We start from the raw sequence: 14,950 nt of genomic DNA, 5'->3' as shown, positions 1-14,950 counted from the left end.
TGATAATAAACAAGATCCTCTAAAAAAAATTAGTAACAGACGTGAACAAAAAATAATGTTAAAGATTGGACTTTAAATCCTCTAAAAAAAAAATTAGTAACAAACGTGATCAGAATTTTTTTTTTTTACAAAGATAAAAAAATATTGTTAAAATTTGGACTTTAAATCCTCTAAAAAAAAGATGAGTAACAAACGTGAGCAACAAATAATGTTAAAGATTGGACTTTAAATCCTCTAAAAAAAAGATTAGGACTCAAAATATTTTAGAAAAAGATTTGTTAGCACTATATTAAATGTTAGCATTATATTAAATATTAAATATTAATAAGTAGGGTTCTCACAGTTCATAGTTCGTTCCTGAATTGTTTAGTTTTTCTCAACCTCTCTCAGCCCTCTGCATCAGAATTCAAAATTAACATGTAAGTTTTTTTCTTTTTCTTTCATGTTACAACTAATCAAAGTCGAACAGATGCAAACTCTTATTGATCATATTTTTCCACAATTAGATTTGCATGGATGGGATGCATTGTATATGGTCGAAAGAGCCATAATTACACCTACAAATGATGATGTTCAAATATTGAATGACATAATTATTGATCAGTTTCCAAGAGAAGGACATAATTTGTTGTCATTTGACGAGGTTGAAGGGGATACTCATAACTTATATCAACAGGAATTCTTAAACTCAATTGCTCAAGGAAGTATTCCACCACATATTTTAAAGTTAAAAAAATATGCACTTTTGATGTTGTTGCGAAACATAGACCCTGGATATGGCTCGTGTAATGGGACACGATTGTTATGTCGTGGTTTTTTTAAGAATATGTTGGATGTGGAAATCCTAATAGGAAGTAATGCTTGAAAAAGAGCATTCTTGCCCAGAATTAAATTCAAAACAAATGCGAGTTTAGGACTTCCCTTTGTGCTTAGTAGAAAACCGTTAGACTAAGTTTTGCTATTACCATAAATAAGTCTCAAGGACAAATAATTCTCAATGTCGGAATCTATCTTCCACGACATGTTTTCAGCCACGGTCAATTATATGTAGCTTTATCAAGATGAGCTTCTCAAAATTCAACAAAAGTTTTCATTAAAGAAGGAAAAATAGAAGGAGAAAATGGAGACTTTACGAAAAATTTAGTTTTTAAAGATATTCTTTTATTGCAATCATATCAATGTTTCTTTTACATTACATGTCATTTATACATTTATGTTATGATGTTATAATTGCTATTAGAATAAATAATAAATGATCATTATTTTATTTTTATTTTATATGCAGATAAACTAAAATATGTTGAGTTCATAAATAATTTTGTTATATGTCTTGACAATATTTTGTTTATAAATCAATATATCAATAATTTCCATTAATATTTAAAAATTTAAAAATTTTAATCAAAATTATACAAACAAACATAATAAAAAAATCACATGCATTAACGCAGTAGAAAGAGCGGACAGACGGGCACGATAGTGTTGGAATATTTTATTATTTATTATATTCCAATATCGTTATGTGGGCAAATATCGTAACAATAGTTATATTAGCTATTTATCAATTGAGAGCCTTAGTTGATTAGTGATCAAATTAAGTAATAAGGCTATTAGATTTCTAATTGAATAATTAATTAAATATTTATTTAGTTGATATGCACTCAATGAATGGATGTCCGGATGACCCATTAACGGAATAATGGGAAACCCTACTGACCATCCAATATAAAAGAGGCTATGGTCCATGTAACGCCCTATTTCTATTAAAGCGATAAAACACGCGAATAAACAAATATTCAAGAAATAGACGCTACGTCTCAACAAAAATTCCAACAGACATCATGCATATATAAAATATCTCAACAGTCGCAGCGGATACAAATCATATAACTCCAAGATATACATGCCATGGTCAAATACATCATCATATAAAATCCTCCAAGTCCCGACAAGTGGGAAATCTCAACAAAATAAAACAGAATCCAACAATAACATAAAGACACCGACAACCTAATCAGAGCATAAACCTACGACTCCAAACAATAACGGAGATAGCTCCCGCTATCCAAGCACTCACCAAAAACGAACTACTGCTGCACAGCGTCTACTCATCCATACAGACAGGTAGGCGGTCAAAACCACTGGAGGTTAGCTTTACATCAATCATAATCAACATATGAAACATAAGCATTCAAGGAATCATACATATCACATATACATAACCATCCCTCCTAGAATACTAGCAACACATGATTATTATCCCCCATTGCTTGCACCTCAAGCTATCACATTATTATCATAGCATAACAGACATATTTAATCTTTAATCAAGTCATCGACAAGAGTTCATCATTTACCAACATCAATCAATAAAAATATTACTCACCTCATTACTCATCTAGCATGCTTAACTCAACAAGTACAACTCATCATTATAAAGTTATAAGCAAGTAATCATCATCAACAAAGAAATCACCACATCATATGTATATACATATACAATTCTCACTTCATCATTATTATCAAAGTAATTATCATCAAATAGGTTCACCAAGTGTATAAGTACAAGAAAGTAAGACATGCAATTAGAACATAGTTCAATTATTCACAACCGTCAACAAAATCCACCAATGTACATATACACCAATCCACACAATCACAACATTCACCAAGTTTCACCAATACACAAATTCATCAAGTCACATATTCAATTATGACACAACTCATCAACCATTCAATTCCAAATGTCACAAGTATGTATTCATCAAACACACTTATCATCAACAATCACCATTCATATTCAACACTTAAGACTCATGCCAATATGATATGCGCCTATACTCGACACATATATGCATGTGGTACCAAATCTCCTCAAGGTCGTCACCCATGATGCAACAAAAACATCATTATCAACGGCTATAGTCAACGGCAATATGGATATAACATCCGACACGACATATGATGCATGAACATATGACTCAATCAACCATGCATATGTTCACAACAATTCAACGGCTATGATCAACGGCTATAATCAACGGCTATATGTATATACACGCATTCATCACCAATCACGTCAAAATTAACATGTATAAACTCACCACCAACAATCAACATCATTTTAATTCATCATCATGGTTTAGCATATATGCATTCACCGACAATATCATCATCAATTAACATATATGCAAGTAATCAACATTAACAACATTATGACCACTCAATAACTCCATATAATTTCTCACAATTCAAGTAAAGGATAAGATACAACACATGATGACAAACATCATATTCATCACCTAACAACCATTCATACATCTTCTTACAATCATATCAAATTATCCATAAAGGATTTATAAGACAATCGGTTCTTAAAACCATTTTCATCAAAATTCGTCTCTCATTCCACAATTTCAAAATATTGAAGCAATTGGACCAAAACCAAGTAAACAAGATTCAATGCCTCAACTAAGTATGCCTCTAGGCCACATATAAGTGCAGTAGAGCACACCATTACGTTTCACCAGCTAGAGGCGACGAAATCATGAAAATCACGAAGTTCGTCTCTCTTTATCATTTTTCAAGAAAATCCCATTTTTAAAGCAAAACAAGTTAAGACTTGATGAAACCAATCACAACCATTTTTAGAAATCATATAATCAGTACACAACCTTAACCCTACTTCAATCCCACACTAGTACAAAAAAGACTTATTGACACAGGGATTTTAAGTGGGCAGTTATCCACCTGACTTAAAATCCTGTGCGGAGGCTATTGACACAGAGATTTTAAGTGGGCAGCTATCCACCTGACTTAAAAACTTAGGCGGAGGTTATTGACACATAGATTTTAAGTGGACAACTATTCACTTGACTTAAAATCCTGAGCGAAGGTAAAGTTTTTAAATTCAATAGTTTTTTTTTTTTTTTTACAAAAAATTCAATAGATATTAAGTTGTTTTACCCCACTTAAAATGATAAAATTAAACAAAATACAAGTAACAAAAAACAAATTTTGTTGCTCAAAAAAAAAAAACAAATTTTGTTAAAAAAAAAAAAGAAACAAACAAAGCTTTAAATCAAAACCAAACAAAATTGGGGACCCAAATCCATCGTTACAAACAAAAATCAGAAGCAAGTTCTCAAGCATTACAAACAAAATCAGAAGCAAGTTCTCAAGCAAACCATCGTGAAACAATTAAACCCAATCGTTACAACCCGTGAAACCCAATTGTGAAACAAAATCAGGAGCAAGTTCACCACCATCGATTCAACCCGTGAAACCCAATCTCACTTCAGTTCACCATCTCCACTGCCATCGCCGATTCTGAAGCAAGTTCACCCCAATCGTTACAAACACTACGATTCTGAAGCAAGTTCACTTCAGTTCACCATCGATTCTATAGTTCAATCAGCTTACGAAGACCGTTCAATCAGCTTAACCGTTCAACCAGCTTTGCCGTGCGTTTCTCTATTCGCTGCCGTCTGTTACAGCTCCTAGCCTCAACGCGTTTTTGCAGTTGCCCAATCATCTCCTCCGTTTTCAACCTCTGGGTTCACCACCGTCGATCAAAGGTAACTTCGATTTCGCAGTTAACTTCGCTTTCATCTTTGATTTCGCTTAAATCCCATTGCAGCTAAATTCGATCTACCATGTGAATGTTTTAAGTTGGTGTTGAAATTTAGACATTCTGAATCAATTTTTGGGGTAAGCTTTTGGAGAGTGAAGGTGAGTCTGGGCTTAGGGTAGGGGTTGGGGTAGAGTGGTTGTTGGGACACAATACAGAATATTAGATTGGGTATTAGCACCGTGAATAATGAATTTTTTTAGCACAACTATCAATTGTGGTTAAATTGCGTTTTCACTGTGGCCACTACCGCAGTTATTAGATTGTCAGCGCCACTGCTCGTCAAAACTACAATGCTAGTCAGGACAATTTACATAATAGCAATGGGAATTGAAGAACTTTAATATAGAAGTAGATGCTAGCACTATCAGTAAAAGTAAAATCAACCATGAGAATAGAAGTAATTCAAGGCAGCAAAAGAGTTACTCTTAGAGTAATGAGAGCATGAAAATACTATCTGATTCCATAAGGATGAGGGACAACAATTGGGAATAGTCAAAGTTAACACAACAATTAAGAACCTTCATCATCATCATCATTAAATCGTTGATGAAATTTTAATGTCTCTGATAGTAGTACACGGGAATTAGTCCCCCTGAACAGAGGAATGAAGAATACTATTTCATTCTACTTTGTATGATAAAGTTGATTCTGTTTGAATTTGAAGGATTGTTATTATGTTCACTATCCATCAAGATTTGTGTTAATTACTTTAAATCCAATCAATTCCTTCCAAATGGATTGTTCTGTTCAGCAATTTATGAAACGGAAACAATCTAAAACAAACAGTTTATCTATGTGGCACCGACACCTTATATTGAGGCGTGTTCGGTATCTAACTTATTGGTGCTTGGCACATCCAATTACTTCCATTCTTTCAAATTATTATCGGTGTGTACACTGGTGGAGCTATGTACAAGTGAGGGTGTGCACCTGCACACCCTGAGTTTTTAGAAAATACACCCATAATCCTATTATAAACTGCATATGCACACCCTGAATACTTAATACTGCACCTGCTCAGTGACCGCTGAACCATCTTTCTCCCATAGCAAAATACGTTTGACTATTTTCTGCTGCACTGCAATTTTTCAATTTACTCTTTCTCACTTTATGTGATTTGAGTCATTTTATTTAGTATATTTCTTTATTGATAGTGTATGTCTTTTCATTTTTGTTTCTTTACTTATTTAATTTGAGTAACAAGAATCTTTTATTTTCTTTTATTACTTAGTTGATACTTGAAGTATTCATATTTAAGTGGCAAAAATTGAGCCGCTTGGAATCAAACCGTACTTAGACTAATATTACCAAGGCATTGCCATTAAGCTAGAGTGAATTTTGTGGAAAGTACTTAGTCACAATAGTCATTTAATGTGGTCAAATATCAAAATAACTTATGATTGTGAATTAAGTTAGTCAAAATAGTCTCTTTCGTTAAAATGTTTCATTAATATTGTTATATTAGTCTCTTAACATACTTACTTATTATGATCACTGTAGTTCTGAATTCTGATCAATTATTATGGGGTTAGTTACATTTTCCATTTTCTGAAATTTAATGTTGCTTGCACTTCCTGACCCACCCTGCATACATATATATAGACATATAAGATATATTTATAGATATTATAAAGTATAGGATACCCTTAAGAACCCATAGATATTATTAATGGTAGGATTGTGCTTATCTCCCCCATTATAAATAGGATTGGTTTTCGATCCTTATTTTCTTCTTTAACTAATTTAGACCAAGTAACCACGCTAATTTCATCTGTGGGTGTATAACTTTTCAGTAGCCATTATGGATCGCAGTTGGATGAGTGCTAACCGCGTTAGTGTAGAGTATAAGAGAGGAGTGGAAGAGTTCATACAATTTTCTTTTGAAAAACTTCCTTTGAATAATGGAATGTTTTATTGTCCTTGTGTTAAATGTTTCAACGGAGGCCCATTCCATTTTACGTTAATAAGGGATCATCTTATTTGTCACGGGATTTGCCAAAATTATACCAAATGGATATGGCATGGTGAGTCGATAAACAAGTCAAGTGTGTCAAAAAGAAAGGAAGTTGATGTTGCTATGGATGATCATCGGCTAGAGGACATGATCCGTGATATCGGCCAAGAGTCTTTTCAGCGAGCGCATGTGTATGATAATTTGTGCAGTGACAAGGAAGAGCCTTTGTATCCAGGGTGCACAAAATTCTCACTATTGGCTGCGGTGCTGAGATTGTTCAACTTGAAGGCAAGAAATGGATGGACAGATAAAAGCTTTACTGAATTGCTTGAGTTGTTGAAGGAAATGCTCCCAGAAGGTAATACATTACCCGATCGTAACTATGAGGCGAAGAAGATATTGTGTCCAATGGGTATGGAGTATAAGAAAATACACGCTTGCCCAAATGACTGTATATTGTACCGGAATGATTTTGAAACGTTGAAGAAATGTCCTACGTGTGGGCTATCACGCTACAAAGTGAAGGACAATGATTTCGATTGCGACGATAACTCAAAGCGTCCTCCTGCCAAGGTGTTATGGTATCTTCCAATAATTCCAAGGCTTAAACGATTGTTTGCTAATGCAAATGATGCAAAAAATATTAGATGGCATACAGATGACAGGAAAGATGATGGGTATCTTCGTCATCCGGCTGATTCTTTGCAATGGAAGAAAATTAATGATTTATATCCAGAATTTGGGAAAGAGGCAAGAAACCTTAGGCTTGGACTTGCTACAGATGGAATGAATCCGTATGGAAACTTAAGTAGTAAACACAGTTCATGGCCCGTTCTCCTAGTTATCTATAATCTACCTCCTTCGATTTGCATGAAGCGCAAGTACATTATGTTATCCATGATGATTTCAGGCCCAAAGCAACCAGGAAATGACATAGATGTTTATCTCAGTCCATTGATTGAAGACTTGAAAATGCTTTGGGAGGAAGGTGTTGACGTGTTTGATGCCTATTCTCGTGATTATTTCAAGATGCGTGCAATGTTATTTTGCACCATCAATGATTTTCCCGCATATGGGAACTTGTGCGGTTATAGCGTTAAGGGACATAAAGCATGTCCTATATGCGAAGACCGCACTTGCTACCACCAGTTGAAACATGGAAGAAAGACAGTTTACCTTGGACATCGAAAATTTCTCAAACTGAATCACCCATATCGTAGGTTGAGAAAAGCATTTAATGGACACTCCGAATACAAAATAGCTCCGAAAGCCTTAACCGGAAAGCAAGTTTATCAACGGGTGAAACATGTCAATGTAATATTTGGGAAGAAAGAAAAAAAGTCTACTGAAAAAAAAACATGGAAGAAGAGGTCTGTGTTCTTTGATCTTCCTTACTGGTCTAGTCTAGATGTTAGACATTGTATCGACGTGATGCATGTCGAAAAAAATGTTTGTGATAGTGTAATTGGAACGCTTCTCAACATTCAAGGCAAAACAAAAGATGGTGTGAATGCTCGTCTAGATATGGTTGAGATGGGTATAAGACAACAATTAGCTCCACGGCCAGAAGGTAAGCAAACATATTTGCCTCCAGCTTGTTACACTTTGTCGAAAAATGAAAGAAGAAGCTTTTGTGAGTGTTTGCATGGTTTAAAAGTGCCACGAGGTTACTCTTCAAATGTCAAGAGTCTTGTCTCCATGAAAGATTTGAAATTAGTTGGATTGAAGTCTCATGATTGTCACATATTGATTCAACAATTACTACAAGTGGCTATTCGTGGCATACTACCTAAAAAAGTTAGAGATGCCTTAACTAGGTTGTGCTTATTCTTCAATGCTATTTGTAGCAAGGTCATAGATCCTAAAAAATTAGATGAATTGGAAAATGAGGCTGCAATTATCTTGTGCCAGCTTGAGATGTATTTTCCTCCTTCTTTTTTTGACATCATGGTTCACTTAATTGTTCATTTAGTGAGAGAGATTAGGTTATGTGGTCCTGTTTATTTGAGGTGGATGTATCCATTTGAACGATACATGAAAATTTTAAAAGGGTATGTGAAGAACCAACGTCGTCCCGAAGCATCTATTATTGAAAGATACATCGCAGAAGAAGCTATTGAGTATTGTTCTGACTATATGCCAGGTGCAGAAGCAATTGGAATTCCAAAGTCTCGTCATGATGGAAGATGTGCAGGTAAGGGTATCCGAGGTCTAAAACTTAAAGCCATGAGGCGTGAGGAAGTACTTCAAGCACATTTGTATATATTGAATAACACTGACGAGGTTCAACCTTACCTTTCTGCTCATAAAGTCATTGTCAAGGATAGAAATCCTAGAATGAAAGAAAAATGGTTGTTGAATGAGCATAACAAGACTTTCTTAAAGTGGTTTAAAGAAACCATTTTAAGTGAAAACACAACTTCTGTTACACTAAAAGGGCTAGCAAGGGAGCCTAACTTTGATGTCATAACTTGGACCGGTTATGATATCAATAATTTTTCATTTTATACAAAGACTCAGGATGACAATAGTGCAGTACAAAACAGTGGCGTGATGGTCGTAGCTGAAGCCATGCATTTCTCTAGTTCAAAAGATAAAAACCCTGTTATGGCATCCATACCCTACTTTGGGATCATTGATGAGATTTGGGATGTCGATTTCATTAAATTTAAAGTGCCTGTTTTTAAATGTAAATGGATTGACATAAATAGTGGAGTTAAAACTGATGAATTTGGTTCTAAATTGGTAGATCTTGAAAAGGCAACTTATACAAATGAGCCCTTCATTCTGGCATCCCAAGCAAAACAAGTGTTTTATGTTCGTGATCCATCTAACAAAAAGTGGTCAGTGGTTCTCCAAGGTAAAAAAATGCATGAACCTGATGAAACTCTAGATTCCCTAGATATCTCCGAGACTCCTTCTTTCTCTCAAGGGATACCTACTTTTGTTGAGGAAACTATAGTGGACGATGTGTATGCCACTCGTGATGATCATTATGAAGGGATATATGAAAATATCCAAACAGGAAAATCTTAGAAAAATAGTTTTATCCATGTACGGTAACTTTATGATATTTTATAAATAATTTTTACTTTGATTCTTGTTGATTCTTGTTGATTATTCTCTAATTATTATGGTTGATTTAGTTTTTCCTAAGAGATAGTATATAAGCTTCCATACATTACTGTAAATTATTCAAGTTATTCAATCTAAATTATTCAAGAATTCATAACATGTTTTATTTCATTATTTCATATTGATAGTAACCATTATTATATTTTTTATGTTACAGACTCATGGGTGATCAATCAGATCCTCGACAAAGCAAGAAGAATACTCAACCTACCAAAAAGAGGGCTAATAGACTCATTAATAATTCATCAGAAGCTCCACAAAGCGAGAATACTCAACCTGCCAAAAAGAGGGCGAATAGATTCATTGGTGATACTTCAGCTCCTCCACTAAGTGAGAATACTCAGCCCAGCAAAACGAGGCAGACCAGACTCATCGGTGCTCCATCTGCATCTCCACAAAATGAGAAGAATACTCAGCCTACCAAAACGAGGGAGACCAGACTCATCGGTGCTCCTCCACAAATTGATAAGAATACTCAGCCTACCAAAAATAAATTTAACACAGTCCTGAGTGATCTATCAGCTGTTACACAAAGTGAGAAGAATAGTCAACCTACCAAAAAGAGAGTTAGAGGTGCAACACGAATGGCCCAGTTGTCAGTTAAACGTTTAAATGGTCAAAAGATACCGATTGATTTCGATCAAAGGACCAAAAAGCCTATAGGGGAAAACAGAAAAAAATTCAAGAGTAATGTGGGTTCCATTGCTAGAAGCAAAGTCAGTATCTTGGTGGATCAATGGGATAATGTAGATGAAAAAATTAAGGATCAGATTTGGGAAGATATCACGGTAATACTATTTATGATTGTCAATTGTAATACTTAACTATATTATTTAGATACAATAACTCTTTTATTTGCTATGCGTAGGAACAATGGGATATTCCTAATACTCATGATATTTCCAAATTGAGAGACAAATGGATATCCTATGCGTGTGATCGTTGGAGGGCATTTAAGAACACCTTAACAAGGAGATATTTAAATGACGGGGATTTGAGTGACACTTCTCCTGTTGGAACATATAATTTTCTTGATGAGGAAACATGGCATGCGTTTATTAAGACGCGAGAGGATCCTTCCTTTCTGGTTTGTTGGACTTTTAAGATTTAGTATATAAATCACATTTATTTTTAGTATTTCCTTTAATTGTTGTGTTATTTATAACAGGAGAAAAGAAATAGGGGGAAATTGATTCAGGCTCGTAATAGATACCCCCACAACTTGTCTCGTGGAGGGTATGAGTTGCTTGAAGAAAAGATGATGCAAGAGAAAATAAAACAAAGACAAGAGTCAATTGGAGATTCAGTGGCTGCACCTCCATCTCCACCAGCAAGGCATGAGAAGTGGATAAGGGCACGGCAAAAGTCGTCAGGAGAGTACATGTCAGAAGAAACACGTTGTATTGCTGATAAAATTGTAAGTATTCAATTGACTTACAACCGTATAAATTTATTTGTGCTTAAATTATTATATTATGTGGTGGAGTTAAGTAGACATTTCTTATGATTTATGTGAAGTGGTACTATTATGCAAATGATAGATCTGTGGCAGATGTTGTGTGTATGTGAACTTAGTATGGTAGTATGTAGAATATTAAAACTAAATATGCACTGTAGTTATTAGAGACGACATAAACTGAATATGCATATAAGTTCTTATTTGACATTAATAAGTGTTAAGTGTGAACAACCCTTCTTGCGATAATATTCCTCTATTCCATTCCATTTCCTTTTTTTTTCTTTTCAGATTCCCTTTCATATAATAGTTTCCTCGCTTTTCTTTCTTTTACTTTCTTCTTTATGAAATGGACACTTTCTGATCAGAAAAAATGGACTTGTTGTTATACTAGGAGTGAAGCTATCTAAAAATTTCTTTCTAGTTGAACTCATCCAAGGTATGAGTAAGCTGGTCATAATAGGCCAAGTTCATCAATCGAGATAGTTATAAGAGACCAGTTTTGTCACTTTTGTTATATTTTGTACCTTCAAATGTTATTGTATTTGAAAGTACTTATGATTCTCTTGTTATGTTTTGTACATTCACATTCTGCATTATGTCAATGGTTGTTGTGTTTTGTACCTTCAAATTATACATTCTGCTGTTTGTAGGATTCTCTTGTTGAAAAAACAGCTGAAGGATGTTTTGTTCCACAAGGACGTAAAGATATTCTGGCAGAAGCAATTGGTCAACCGGAACACCCTGGACGTGTTCGTGCTGTTGGTGGAGGTGTGGGAATTCGACAATATTTTGGTCCACCTTCTCATGATGATGCCTCTACCCCACTTGTTTTCAATAGCAAACAAATTGAGACCATAAAAGCAGAGCTTACAGCTGAGCTTACTAAGGAGATTAGAGAGCAAGTGATGCAGGATATAGCATCTATTCCGGCTTTCTCTCAACATTTCCCAAATTTCCCAACATGTTCTCCTAATGCCGATATACTTGCGAGCACAAAAGGTAGCACAAAAGGTAGTTGCTCTGCAGTGCCTCCTATACCAGAGGATGATGAGGAGGATATCCCAGAAGAGTGTGAATTATATGTTGATAATAAACATCACATAGTGGCATATGCAGATGTATACAAGTTGGGACCAACCATACATAATCAGTTGTTAGATAATGATATGGTGAGGGTGGCAGTGACTAAAGTTCTAGATTCAAATGCTCAAGTCCCAATGCCCACAGATGAGGTGACAAATGTTGGTGAGGCCCTGAACACTTTCATTCAATGGCCAAAAAGACTTTTGCGTCTTGTTTCTAATAAGGTATTCGATCACTGTGTATGTCTTTACTTGTTTGCACTTCGGACCATTTAAATATGTTGACTAATATTTTATCTTAATTATTTAGGATGTTAAAGAAGCTACAAATGATGATCTTCTATCCAAAAGGTCAGAACCTGAAACCTCTTGCACTCAAAAGTTGATGTTAAGGATAATGTCAAGAAAAGATTCTGTGAAGTTTGATGTCGAAGGTAATGAATTCTTTTACCTCCCAACAAGGGATATTATGGAGTTGTGTATGAAGACAGAAGATTTAAGCTACATGATTCTACGAATATGGGTGGTGTAAGTACACTTTCTCGCTTCTATATGCATTTGTTTGTGCTTTAAAGTAGCTATATCATTTAAGAAGATGCCCAGTTTTGCTGAAAAACGTTAGTGTTTCTGATTTATGGAATGTTAGTGTCTTTCAGTTTTGTACAAACATTAATGAGATTTTCTTTTTAATATTGTAGGTATATGGAACGCCTATGTACTCAAATGGAAAATAGTGATGTGTATGGGTTCGTTGATCCATTTTTCATTCACGCAGAAAATAACCAAGATTGTTCTCAGTCTCATATAACCGCAAAGTTGTTCGAGGGTAAAAAAGTTTGTTATTTTGCACCTTACCTTAGAAAGTAAGTGCATTTGATCTTCAGAGTAATTTTTTTGCTATAAATCACCTATATATTGGAAAGGATTGAATTTAACTAATTTAATTTTTTGTTTCCAAATATAGTCGCCATTGGCAATTGCTCATTATTGAACCAAAAAAACAAAATGTAGTTTTCCTATGTTCGATGGGGTGGAAGCCGGATAAAAATATCGAAAATATTGTAAATTCGTAAGTATTTAACTTATGAAATTTAATTATGATGTATTTTGTACTACTGAAGGCTCTTTACTCTGGGTTATTCCCAACTTGATTTTTTTACAAGACAATTTTCATGAATATATTTTATTATTGTAGTGCTATTGCAGGGTATAATAAGTTGAGTGGTTTGAGAAAGCCGAGAAAGCCATCATGGGATACTCCCACAGTAAGTTAAAAATTATATCTGAAGAAATTCATATAGTATTATAAGTCTTGTATATATAATATTTACTCAATATAATTTCCTATTTTTGACAATTGTAGTGTCAAAGACAACCGTTCAATTATGAGTGCGGCTATTATATCATGATACATATGTTGAACATTGTATCAGCTGGTATTATTGATTCATGGGATCTGGTGCGTAATTGAATATTTCAATCATTTTTGTTTTTTTAAGTTGATATGATATTATAATTAATGTTTTTTTTTTCTTTTTCAGGTCTTTGGAGACAAAAACCCATTTACTGATGATGAAATTATGAATGTTCAAGAACGCTGTGCAAGTTTGATTCTGCAAAGACTTTGATGTAATTTATATGTCTAGCAGTGAACATGCTTTGAAACAATGACAATTAATTAGTAGCTTATGTCTAGATTTATGGTATTAATTAATGATTTTTTAACTTTGAATTTGTTTATAGTTTGGTATAAAATTTGATCTGATATTTTATATTAGTGGCCTTGTATGAAATTTTAGCTTCATTTGTTAAATTATGTATTATAATCATATATACAATGATAATGGCAAATAAAAAAATAAAAAATAAGCAGGTTATTAAGTGGGATCATAACATAGACTTAAAAACTGTGATTTTTTTTTCCTTTTTGAGCAGGTTATTAAGTGGGATCACGTCATAGACTTAAAAACTGATTTTTTTCTATCGTTTTGAACCTTTTTAAGTCGGGTGAACTAACTTAATAAACATATTTTAAGTGGGGTGATCTGACTTAATAAAACATTTTTAAGTCAGAAGATTGGTCTGACTTAAAATCAAAATAGTTATTAAGTCGGCCACCTATAAGTGGGATCCATAACCCACTTAAAATGTCAAATTCACCCAACTTAAAAAGTCTTTTTTGTACTAGTGCCATGAGAAAAACGAGTTTCTAGAAAATTGACGTTTTGGACCATTTTTCAAAAGTTAAGTGTAATTCACAAAATCAAGTCCAATTCGATTCAAACGATGTTCCAGTAGGATTAAGTGTATAAACAGAGGTTAAACAAAGTCAAAAGAAACATTTTATTTCTCGGATTGGTCCCCAAGTGCCCGAAACAAAAATCAAAAGTTTCTGAAACTGGGCAGGTTCGCTTAAGCGAAGGCCTGGTTCGCTTTAGCGAACAAGTTCCAGAACCTGCTATGGTGTTCGCTTACGCGTTCGCTTAAGCGAACAGTCATAGTTCTGCAGAAAAAATGTTACGGGTTTCACCCCTTTTTCACCCAAAATCCCAATTTTGATCATTCCAAACCCCAAAACTTAATCTCAAAGACGTTTATAGGTCATATACATTTCAAAACACTCAAACATGCATAAGTTTTGAGATTAAAACTCCAATTCAACAAAATTCATCACTTCACCAAACTTC

At 34.2% G+C, this 14,950-nt stretch overlaps 2 protein-coding genes across 3 annotated transcripts; both read left to right on the top strand.

Moving 5' to 3' along the window:
• The first annotated feature begins 4,188 nt into the window (after positions 1-4,188).
• On the top strand, positions 4,189-13,988 carry LOC146946908 (uncharacterized). 2 transcript variants are annotated; one of them, XM_085744714.1, is made up of 11 exons: positions 4,189-4,577; positions 9,880-10,510; positions 10,591-10,809; positions 10,891-11,139; positions 11,832-12,488; positions 12,574-12,791; positions 12,962-13,126; positions 13,228-13,332; positions 13,459-13,528; positions 13,627-13,722; positions 13,805-13,988. In XM_085744714.1, exons 2-11 carry the CDS (start codon positions 9,884-9,886, stop codon positions 13,889-13,891), a joined length of 2,493 nt encoding a protein of 830 aa, XP_085600840.1. In that variant the 5' UTR covers positions 4,189-4,577; positions 9,880-9,883; the 3' UTR covers positions 13,892-13,988. The 2 variants fall into 2 exon arrangements, with proteins under 2 accessions (XP_085600840.1, XP_085600841.1); XM_085744715.1 differs by lacking the exons at positions 9,880-10,510; positions 10,591-10,809.
• LOC146946909 (uncharacterized) lies at positions 6,435-9,635 on the top strand. The gene is made up of 2 exons (XM_085744713.1): positions 6,435-8,553; positions 8,617-9,635. The coding sequence occupies exons 1-2, from the start codon at positions 6,435-6,437 to the stop codon at positions 9,621-9,623; spliced, it is 3,126 nt and encodes a 1,041-aa protein (XP_085600839.1). The 3' UTR covers positions 9,624-9,635.
• Positions 13,989-14,950: the final 962 nt, after the last annotated feature.

Source organism: Medicago sativa, chromosome 2 (genome assembly GCF_051527215.1).
Source record: "Medicago sativa cultivar Bolivia chromosome 2, Bolivia_mono, whole genome shotgun sequence".
NCBI classification, from domain to species: domain Eukaryota; kingdom Viridiplantae; phylum Streptophyta; class Magnoliopsida; order Fabales; family Fabaceae; genus Medicago; species Medicago sativa.
This window is presented reverse-complemented; position numbering and strand designations above follow the sequence as displayed.

What these genes read in the sequence shown, in the direction of transcription:
- LOC146946909 (XM_085744713.1), top strand. Translation starts at nt 6,435, where the DNA reads ATGGATCGCAGTTGGATGAGTGCTAACCGCGTTAGTGTAGAGTATAAG. An exon ending in CATGGTTCACTTAATTGTTC is followed by an intron (nt 8,554 to 8,616) that starts ATTTAGTGAGAG and finishes ATCCATTTGAAC; the next exon opens with GATACATGAAAATTTTAAAA.
- LOC146946908 (XM_085744714.1), top strand. Translation starts at nt 9,884, where the DNA reads ATGGGTGATCAATCAGATCCTCGACAAAGCAAGAAGAATACTCAACCT. An exon ending in GAGAGGATCCTTCCTTTCTG is followed by an intron (nt 10,810 to 10,890) that starts GTTTGTTGGACT and finishes TATTTATAACAG; the next exon opens with GAGAAAAGAAATAGGGGGAA. An exon ending in GTTGTATTGCTGATAAAATT is followed by an intron (nt 11,140 to 11,831) that starts GTAAGTATTCAA and finishes TGCTGTTTGTAG; the next exon opens with GATTCTCTTGTTGAAAAAAC.